At 41.9% G+C, this 10,584-nt stretch overlaps 1 protein-coding gene and 1 long non-coding RNA gene across 3 annotated transcripts; both read left to right on the top strand.

Annotated features, from left to right (window-relative positions):
• Positions 1-1,996: 1,996 nt before the first annotated feature.
• Positions 1,997-5,776, top strand: rbm14a (RNA binding motif protein 14a). 2 transcript variants are annotated; one of them, XM_036588006.1, is made up of 4 exons: positions 1,997-2,170; positions 3,004-3,368; positions 3,724-4,576; positions 5,020-5,776. In XM_036588006.1, exons 2-4 carry the CDS (start codon positions 3,020-3,022, stop codon positions 5,303-5,305), a joined length of 1,488 nt encoding a protein of 495 aa, XP_036443899.1. In that variant the 5' UTR covers positions 1,997-2,170; positions 3,004-3,019; the 3' UTR covers positions 5,306-5,776. The 2 variants fall into 2 exon arrangements, with proteins under 2 accessions (XP_036443899.1, XP_036443900.1); XM_036588007.1 differs by lacking the exon at positions 1,997-2,170 and adding an exon at positions 2,237-2,286.
• An 8-nt stretch (positions 5,777-5,784) lies between these two features.
• On the top strand, positions 5,785-9,349 carry LOC118819963. Its single transcript, XR_005008216.1, has 2 exons — positions 5,785-8,030; positions 8,506-9,349. It is a non-coding gene; the product is annotated as an uncharacterized LOC118819963 (long non-coding RNA).
• Positions 9,350-10,584: the final 1,235 nt, after the last annotated feature.

Raw genomic sequence — 10,584 nt, 5'->3', positions numbered from 1 at the left:
AAAATGGTTACATATAGAACCATGAACACTTAAAGAACCCTGGTTACATGATTTAAGGGTTCTTTGCATCGTTAAAGAGTTCTTCAAATTGATGGACAATGTGCTGTAGATGGTTCTATATCTTTTCTAACACTTTTCAAAAAGGTTCTGCATAGAACCATATTACACACACTCTCCATCAATCTGAAGAAACTTTTAATGATGCAAAGAACCCTTTAATTATGTAATCATGCAAAGGGTTCTTTTAAGTGTTCATGGCTCTATATGTGTTTAATATGGTTCTTTACAGAACCTTATTGAAAAGCCTTCTATATAGAACCCTGTTGAAAAAGATTCTATATAAACCATATAAAACACATTCTCTATCAATCGGAAAACCCCAAAAAACCCTTTAATCACAAAGGGTTCTTTGAGTGTTCATATTTTATATGGGACCATTTTCTTTCCTAAAGAACCCTTGAAGAACCATTTTCTTTAAGTGTGTACTTTATTCATATTTTCATGTCATAAAAAAGTCATTTACATCCACTCTTTCAGTCTACAGCAGTTTTAGCCACGCCCATTCTCATATTTAAGACTGCTTCCTTTTTTTCTTTCTTTTTTTTTACAGTATTTCCTCCGGTTTGGGCGTTCCCAATTTACACATCCTGATAGTACTAAGCTGTGAGGGTGAAGGCTAAACTGTAGTGAAGGCAAAACGATGCTCTCTTCATGCTGTATCGGAAAAGGATTTATTACTCAAAGTTTTTAAAACTGTTGCACATTAGTGACACCTGGTGGACAAACACATAAACAGCAGTTACAAATTTACAGTATCCTGGCAGTGCTGCTGCAGGGTTTCAGGCTGCTGCAGGGTTTTACGCTGCTGCCGCACTACCAGGTTCAAATCTGTTCCTTCATTTGGGTGTGTTACATGCTAAAGATGTACATTGAGAATAAGTTCTAGTAGATATTTTTATCAAATAAAACACTGTTCACATTTTTCACATTATTCACATTTACCCTAGCCCTGTTCCTTCATAGTCAATGTAAGTGCTTGGTATTCGAGCGAAACCATTTAAACGTATACCAGTGTTCACTTCTTTGAGTCACTTTCCAAAGCAGTTTGTGTGCAGATGAGGACGATTCTGAAACTCATAAAAATATTTATTATTTTCGAAAATAAATAAATAAATAAAATGTTCCATAGCCTGATAGCACAGAGAGAGGCTGATTAACTGATATCTCAAAAAAAGCAAACACTGCTGTGTCTGATCCACTCATACCAGCACACCACCACGTCAGTGTCACTGCAGTGCTGAGATTGACCCATCACCTAAATAATACCTGCTCTGTGGTGGTCCCATGGGGGTCCTGACCACTGAAGAAAAGGGTTAAAGGGGGCTAATACATTATGCAGAGAAACAGATAAACTACAGTCTGTAATTGTAGAACTACAAAGTGGTCGTTGTGACAGTGTTGTGTGTTTGCTGGGATACTACTACTGTACTATACCCTAATGACTGCTATTTAGTACAGTAGCATGCCGTTTGAGAGGCATCGGTTATGTGGTAAATATGCTGTGGTAAACACGCACAATAAGACCTTTAAAAGGAACAGTGTCTGTTCTGGTATTGGTACGACTTGGTTTCGTCTCGAACTACCATTTGTGCCCTGTAAAATTCCTGGTAATTTAATTTTTTACTAAATTCAGCGGAGGGGTAGCTGTGCTCATGATGTGGTCAGTCAGTTCAGCTGCAGAACCTTATCGAGTCAGTTCGTGTTGCAGTGCTGCCTGGTGTCTAAACACGTCCCTGCAGTGCACCTTATCCTCTCCCTACACTGAGGATAATCTGAACCTATAAAACCCATTCTTTGTTACCGGTTGGTTGACTGGATAAAAAGAAACAATTTCAACTTCATAAGAATTTATGAAACATATGAAAATGTACTGTTTCCAGGAATGTTTTTTTTTCTTGGACAGGCAGCCAAAAACTTGGCCATTCCAGGGAAATCCAGGACGGGTGGTAATCCTAGCTCAAACAGAAAATGAGTGGTATCACCCAGCTCTGCTGAGGAGTTCACAGGTCGGACATTTCTTTCAGAACGCTGCTCGGACCAACACGGACACGAGCGAGGAGCAACATCTGTCAACCGGAAATCGGCCATGAAGAAGTCTGCCCCGCGTTAGGTAAGATAACTGGATAACTAGCGTCCTTCTGTCCTATTTTTGATCAAATCTGGCGCTGTGAACTGATTTCTGCCCAACTTTTGCTTTCGGGGGTTTCTTTAAATAGTCTTAATACCGTGAGTGTGGTTCTCAGCGAGTGGATAATTCGTTATATCACGTTTGTTGTTGTTTGAAAGACTACACGTTGTTAGCGTTGCGCGGTGCTGCTCTTGTCGTTCGCGCCTTCAGCTAACTGTTAGCATGTTTAACTCACATTTACGGCTCGACGCTGTAAATAATGTAGATATATTTCAGTCCGAAGGTTATCGGCGAGGATTGGTTTTTAAGTGAGATAACAAATTCAGCAGTCACGGATGCTTTAACTTGAGGGTGTCGCGGCGCTGCTCCGTAAATTAGCATTTAGCTAAAGATTGAGCTAGGTTAGCTGGTTAGCTGGCTAGCTAACTATTCTTTCGAAGCTTCGTAGTTAGCTTAACGCCAGCAGTTCAGCTGTGTAGCCATACTTGTTCAACCTAACTACTGCCTCGTATAAAACATCCCAGTTTCTTTTACTAGCTATCTGGCTAACTGTTCTACGTTACACCAACATTTCCCCTTCTTTGTAACTCACAACTGAAGATATTAACAATCATCTGTCCCTCTTGTAGATTGTACGTCTGCAACGACATGAAAAATGCTCTCCTCAACTAAGGCTTTCTCCGTTACTACAGCTGCTTTAGGCTCGCTCAACGGAAGTGCCAGGCCCATTATTCTATTTCTATTATGCCTTGTTCTATTAGCTTAAGGTTGTGTCGTGCAAAGAAGGAGAAATGAGCCATGTTCCCTATTTCTAGGTTTTTGTCGGGTGCAATGGACAACAGCAACGCGGTGAAGCTCTTTGTTGGGAATCTGGCGTTGGAAACAACACAAGATGACCTTATAGCGCTTTTTGCCCCTTACGGAGAGGTGGAGACGATTACTTTACTGAGGCAGTTTGCCTTTGTCCATCTGCAGGGAGAAGGGGCTGCTGACCGTGCCATCCATGATCTGAATGGTCGAGAGTTTCATGGTCGCAACCTCGTAGTTGAAGAGTCCCGAGGGAGGCCCCTCAACTCTATCAAAGTATTTGTGGGGAACCTGAGTGCTTTGTGCACTGCTGACGACCTGCATGAACTGTTCTCTCGTTTTGGAAACGTCTTGGAGTGTGACAAAGTAAAAAGTACGCTGTCTAAATATTTTGCTTCTCTTATAGTAGTGTGAAAAATGCATTGATGCATCGTGATGCATTGATCCGAAGGTGGCGACTGAACTGCGTAGACTTTGGAATGTTAGAATCGATTATAATATTTAATAAAGTATTGTGTAGACACGTTTTTGTATTGAATCATTTCCTAAACAATAGTAAACAAATCGTTTGCAGGTCAAAGATCCTATACCCCGATTCTCTTTTGTTCTGCTTCTAAAATGCAGTATTAAAATCCGTTTGTGACGTTGCACTCATGTTCAGACTACATTTTATATATTACAATTTATTCTTCTAATATTGTGATTTGTTTCTTTGTTCTCCGTTGCAGCCAAGCTCTCCTCCTCAGCAGGCTACGCTTTTGTGCACATGGAACGCAAAGAAGATGCAGAGAAAGCCATTGAGGCCCTTCATGGGACCTCATTCAAGGGCCGCCCGCTCTCTGTGGAGCTCTCAAAAGTTCAGCAGACAAAGCCAGCAGCTGCTTCCAAGGTCCCATGTGCACGTTGTGGGATACAGGGCCATTTTGCGGGAGAGTGCCCCACCAGGCCGCCCATGGAGCACCATCAGAGTCAGGCGGCAGTACTGGCCGCTGCAGCTGCAGCAGCTGCTGGACTTCCCATACAAGTACAGCAGAGTGTGCACAACTCTTTCTTCAACACCACAAGCTCTGACCCGACATACGCAGCCCTAAAGGGCCTGACTGAAGGCAGCGGATCAGATGGCAAACCAGTTAGTGCTGCGGTCTATGGTGCCTTGGCAAGTCAAGTGTACGGCACTGTTGTTGACCAGGTCTTAAGTTCATCAAGCAGCCAGGGTGCAGACCCTGCTGCAGGAGAAGCCCCTTCAGGTGCTGCTGCAGTGAACCCTGCTTATGGTGCGAACTCCTCTCTCTATTCTAGCCCAGCCTATGGGACCATGGGAGGGGGAGAGTCTGACCCCCAGGCCATCTTTGAAGCAGCTCGGGCGCGTTTCATTGAGCAGGGCCAGCAGGTGCTGGCTGAGCAGCAGGCCATTACCAAATCAGAACGGGATCGTAGCCCAGTGAGACGTTCAGCTCCACTTTTGCCAGACCCGGTTCCTCAGCCCCTCTCCCAGGCAAGACCCAAACGCCGTGCCCTGCTTCCCACCCCTCCTGGTGGACCAGAACTGCCTTCAGCTAAAGATGGAGACCCTATCTCAAGGTAAGAGTGTGTATTACATTAGAGTTTTGTTTTTAAGTGTAAAGCATAGGCTGAGATGCAGTGCCAAATATCTGAGAGCAGATTTTGAGGGTTTTTAGCAGCCGAAAACAGCTCACACTATTAACTGACTGAATTGAATTTTGTTCTCTGTTTTTATTGTACATGCAACCTTCATGATTATACAATGCTACAGCAACCATTTTGAAGCTTAAGTGCTCTGCCTTTTCTTAAATCTACTGTTTCTACTTTGCAGTTCTGCTGCACACACATTTGACACTCTTGCTAATGTTCTTCAATAATAAAAACCCTGACCAATTGTTCCAGTGAAGTTTATGGTGTGGGATTTTCAAGCTGATATAAATTTTTTTTCAGGACGGGCAAAGTGAGTCTTAAACTGACTCATCTAAACATCATTTGCTTTGTCATTTGTCTTTTCCTACTAGGTGCTATGCGGAGTACTACCAGCAGTACCAGCAGTACCAACAGTACCAGCAGTATCAGCACTATCAACAGTACAACTACTACTATCCGCCACCACCGCCGCCTCCACCTCCCCCGATGCCTGTCATGCCCATGCCACCTTCAGGACCAATGGATGGCCATCACTTGGCTGCCCCTGGAACCACCGAATCTCCAAGAGCGTATGAGCCGCCACCAACACACAAGGAGCCCCTCCTCCGCCATCCTGACTACTCCCACCTCCACACGCCAGAGCCCCCTTACCGATAGCCCCCACAACCTCACACGCACACGTGGATGAATGTGTTTGTTGAGTGTGTGACAGGGTGTGTTGAATGTGTGTGACGGTGTTGGTCCTGCATAATAACAATGCTGAAGAATTTGTGGAAAGGGATACGATAAATATTTATATCAAATTGATGCACCAGACTTTGTTCTTGTTGCAAAGGTTTCATTTGATTTTTTTTCCCCCAAATTAGTGTCAGATGACCCATAGCTTTCAAAGGTGTACAAGGTTGGTATTTTTACCACCTGTCTTGGTTTGACTTCTAGTATCATCAGAATTGACAGGTGGTTCAAAAGGCAAATGTGAGTTTAAAATAATTTTATGTCTCGCACACTTTTGTCTGTCTTTGGAAATCTGGCATCAGCCCCTGTCAGAAGAATGTGCCTTGTGCAATTGTTTTTGTAAACAAGTTTTCCACAAATTTATAATAGTTTCCAAACTTTCAAATTAGTTATGATTTTAAAAAGACTAGGGGCTCTAGATTTTTTTAAAATGTTTTTTCTTTGATGTATATAAGCTTGAGCATAACAGCAGCAGGAAGGCTTTGGCTCTGTAGATCAAGATCTGTCTGCTGTAGTTGATGTGTGTAATTTTACACTCTTTAAACAGCAGCGTTAAGGATTGTAGCAGAAAGACGGGAAATTTGCGATTTGAAATTACAGGACCTGTGTGAATGATGGGTGAATGTGTGTGTTTTGGTGAATGTGTAGGTGTGTTTGTCTGTCGACATGCAAGAACGTTAATCAAGAACACTGACTTGCAACAGAGCCACACATGCTAACACACGTCAGATTTGTTACCTTCAGTTCTAAACGGGTGGGATTTGGCTTTGGGCAGAGACATGCTGCCGTCAGTATCAGCAAAATAACACAGTTGTTTTAAGGAACCCAAGTCGTTTTCAGCCCTTTAGGTACAGCCTTGCCGGGGCAGATGACTTCTGGTCTGCACATGAACCTGAGCTCACATTTTAATGTCACCCATTGGAGTGAGGCTAGGCCATAAAATGGATGGCAAGTGAATGTTAGTCTATCTAGCATTCATCAATAAAATCTACAGACTTTTCACCTTTAATAGATAGCTATGCTCATACTTCATACTCGTGTTTTTCTGTTGTTTCCATATCTTTATTGACTCTGGGTTGGGGATGCCATTTGTTATGAATTAGCAAAACTGTTGGGTGCCTGCAGACAGCAACTATGCATGCTTTGCAGGATTTTAGAGGAATTGATTGCCATTTCTAGACGTGTGCTCTTCTCTCACATGGACAAAATGCTGTGGGTGTACAGACAGATATTTAATCTCTCAAATTACCATTTTCTTTATTTGTCCTAGACAGCAAAGCATCCCCCCTTGGAGTGTAGGCCCGTGCAAACACATCTTGTTTTCCTCTTATCTTTTCACTTCCCACATTTACATCACAATAAATGTTAGTATACAAGAGTGATTTGGCTTTAGTTGATTTGATTCTGGAGTTGCAAGGTCAATTGCATTAGGTCTCCAGATGATTGGAATTTGAGAATAAAAGACAGTAAAGTACAAATATCTCATGTTTTTTGTTGTTCTAAAAATAAAAAAAGAAAAGCAATGGGATGTTCCATTTGACAAAGGTTTTAGGTCATTTTAATTTTGATTTGATCTAAAATTATAAACCCAATGCCTTGTAAACTCATGCAGTTCTTTTATTTAATTAAAATCTGCCCATTTCACTTGACAACTAGTGTAAGGAGCCTACATGAGATTTTCATAACATCTAATATGTAAAACATCCAAGACAAGCTTATGTCTGCCGCTAAATCTGATTATTCTCAAATAAGTGAATTCCTTCCAAAAAAGAGTCCATTGGTCAGTATTGTATGGTTTTGACCACAGATCTTGTTATATAGCATTCTTTCGGTGTCTTTGACTGGACACCAGTAAAAGACTGTAATGAAAGCATGGCAGAGAAAACGTTTTTAAAAATGATGTTATGTCCTCTTTCCTTTAGAATTCACCTCAGGCAGTCTTCAGTCTTTCATTCCAACACAGAGATGGTGGGGTACATGCACAACACACACATACATGTGTACACACAAACAGAATAAGTATCAGTGACCCCTAAAGGCCTGGATACACAAAGCTGCAGCTAGGTGGGGTAATTTAAAGAGAATTCTTGAAATGGAAATGACCTGCAAGGGGCAAGAGCTCACATGGTTTAGGAGCTGGCATTTTATTAAAGGGCTCTATCAGAACTGAACTTGAACCTACCATGGCAATCCAGTCTTTGGAATTGATCGCTCATCACCATGTATCGTAAAAAATGACTTGAATTGGCCTTTGTTGTAAATATTCGATACGGTTTTTAAAAACACCTAATACAAGTGTTGTGTATCCACGCCATAAAACCTGCTGAAGTAACAGGCAGATATGTTGTTGTAGTGTTCAGTTTTCTTTAAGAACACTTGGTAGAGTGGAGATGGGAGGGTGGCGGGGTGTAGCTCCTTACAGTGCACCAGGGCTCCACACATGTGACTCCACACCTTATCGCAACATGTCTGTAATGTGTTATTGCAAATAGTGCATGACTTGTTACTTTTACTGCTCTTCCAGCCACATTTTCCCTTTTCGCTAACTACAGCTAAAATGGCACCCGGGCCTCAGGACGCCAGGTTGCACATGACGGGGGGAAGAGAATTAGAGTCCCACAGTGGCATGGACGCACTCCCCACAAAGGTAAAGCCCTCTGCCCCCCATCACGCCTGCACCTCGACCATACACTTCCCCTCAGTCATCCTACTACAACTGTTGGAGATCCTCAGTCCAGATCTACTTTCTGAGGCTGAAAGACATTAAGCCAACACAGTTGTAGCTGTAGCAGTGCCACTGCTCAGAGTAACTTAAAAGTGATGGCTTGCACAAGCAGAGGAAGCAAGTCCTTCAGCTCAGACATACAAGTACCCCACATGATCTTGGTTTGGTTGTCTATTAGTTTAAATGACTTTTTCTTTGTTTTATCATATTGCTAAAAAGAACAGAAGCCCCCACAGCTCACCCAATAGATCAGTAATGGCAGTAACCATACCATTTTTTTTTTTCATTTTTGAAGCCTCAAAATAAGACTTTAAATTATTTAATCATAAAAATTGGTCTTGTGAAATTGGTGGGAACCTTGCCTTGGCTTGTTCTGTGGCATTTGGTTTTTTTGAAGCATTTCCAGTAAGACGAGACGAGACGTGCACTCAAAACTGAGGTGCCCCGGCTGTGCATTTGAACGGTTAAGAAGACAGCACAGCTGTAAAGAGTGTGCAGTGCTATCCGAAAAGCAAGAGGTAGGGCTGTCGCCTGGTAGGTGAGTAACCCAGTGCGCCACTGTCCCACTCAAACCTACTCCTTCCTTCAGACCCCAACACAATACCTCTCTCACCTTTAAGATCTTGTAGATCATGTTGCCCTTTCTTCAGAGAAAGGTGGTTCACCTAAAACTCCACAGAAAGCATTCAGAACCTGGATGGGGTATAAGAATTGAGATTCTCAACTTCACATGTAAAAATGCTTTCAGACGTCTATAACTGTTAAGACTGGAGCTGGAGAGTTGTTTGGCCAGTTTCAAAACCCTTATCACTAAACTGTCCACATCATTTCACAAAATAAAAAGAAAAAGTAAGAGTTTCTCTGGACATCATAATCTTCACTTCAAACCTTCAGGTTTTGCTTTTTGTTTTTCTTTTTTTTTTTCCTTTTCTTTTTGGGCAATTGAACTTCCTTGTTTACTGATCATTGAATGAAAGTGCTTCATCTCTGGGTTTGGGTTGAGCAATATATGTAGAATGTTGCTTATGATTACTTTAGATCAGGAAATAATCATTCAGGGAACTTGCATTAGTTGAATTAAACATTATTGCTTTCATCAGGCTTTGCTTACTGCTTTTGCTACTGTCCTAGAAAAGAATGTTACATCCTTGTTTTTTTTGTTTTTTTTCTTCCTTTTGGCCATTATCTTTGTAGGCCTACTCTGATCTTGTAAAAACAAATAAATACTTTCCTGAATTCAACAGTGGTGCATTAGTGCTTTTTAAAAGGGAGCTAGTTTTGGCACTGATGAAATATATAAATTAAATCTGTGTGGGATCAGGTTTACTATTTATTTAGATTTTTATATACATACACACACACACACACACACACATGCAAAAGTATTGGGACACTTATCCTAACTATTGAGTTCAAGTGGATAAAATGAAGCACATAGCCTTGCAATCTTGATAGACAAACACTAGCAGTAGAATGGGTCATACTGATGAGTGCAGTGACTTTAAACATGGCATCTCATAGGACGCTGCCTCTGTCACAAATCAGTTTGTGAAATTTCTGTCCTGCTAGATCTGCCCCTGTCAACTGTAAGTGCTATTATTGTGAAATGGAAGCAGCAGCAGCGGGAGACCTCACAAACTCACACCGTGGGGCCGCTGAGTGCTGAAGCACACAGTGCCTGTTCTCTGTTAAATCACTCACTAAAGAGTTCCAAATTACCATTGGAAGCAACATCAGCAAAATAACTGCATGTTAGGAGCTTCATGAAATGGGTTTCCAGTAGCTAAACGCTGCTTCTCCATGTCTAGTCTAGGAAGGACTAACTGGCTAGTATATCAGATAAATAAGCTGCTCCTACGCCATTAAGTGATTTATAGACCAGTATTAGTACCTTAAAGTCGGTTTTGTAATGTACTGGTAGCCAGTGTAAGGATGGGGGTGATGTTTTTTCTTCCTTTTACTCCTAGTGAGATTCTGGCAGCTGTGTTTTGAATCAGTTGAAGCTGTTTATTTCTTTGGAGACCATTACAGTAATCAATCCTGCTGGAAATAAAAGCGTGAATGAGTTTCTCCAGATCTGGTTTAGTCAGAAAATCTCAGTCTTGTTGATATTCTTAAGGTGATAAAATGCTGATTTAGTGACAGCTTTGACATGACTGACCTGACTTGGCATTTAGAGCCAAGTTCTAAAGCCTGCAGGTTTGCTTTTGTTTAGCTCATTTTCCTCGCTACTGTTTCACTATGATGGGTTCTGGTCGTAACTGTGTTACACGGCACAAAAAGTAGCCTACAGAAACTTTGAAAACAAACTCGGATTAGCGTCTCCGTTTGGCACCCATCTCATGGAATGACTCAGCGGGGAAAGGGAGTCGCGAGTTTTGTGGGGAAACGTAAATCAAGTACAGAGTGAGATTATGCTCAAAAACTGAGTAATATGTCGGGACACAGTGACGCGCGCTGACCTGCTCAAATCCCG

This window comes from Colossoma macropomum, unplaced genomic scaffold (genome assembly GCF_904425465.1).
Source record: "Colossoma macropomum unplaced genomic scaffold, Colossoma_macropomum, whole genome shotgun sequence".
Classification (NCBI taxonomy): domain Eukaryota; kingdom Metazoa; phylum Chordata; class Actinopteri; order Characiformes; family Serrasalmidae; genus Colossoma; species Colossoma macropomum.
Note: the sequence above shows the minus strand (reverse complement) of the source record. Positions and strands in the feature narration are given on the sequence as shown.

Coding starts and splice junctions, on each gene's coding strand:
- rbm14a (XM_036588006.1), top strand. CDS start 3,020: ATGGACAACAGCAACGCGGTGAAGCTCTTTGTTGGGAATCTGGCGTTG. Junction 3,369..3,723: donor GGAGTGTGACAAAGTAAAAA/GTACGCTGTCTA, acceptor TCTCCGTTGCAG/CCAAGCTCTCCTCCTCAGCA. Junction 4,577..5,019: donor GATGGAGACCCTATCTCAAG/GTAAGAGTGTGT, acceptor TTTTCCTACTAG/GTGCTATGCGGAGTACTACC.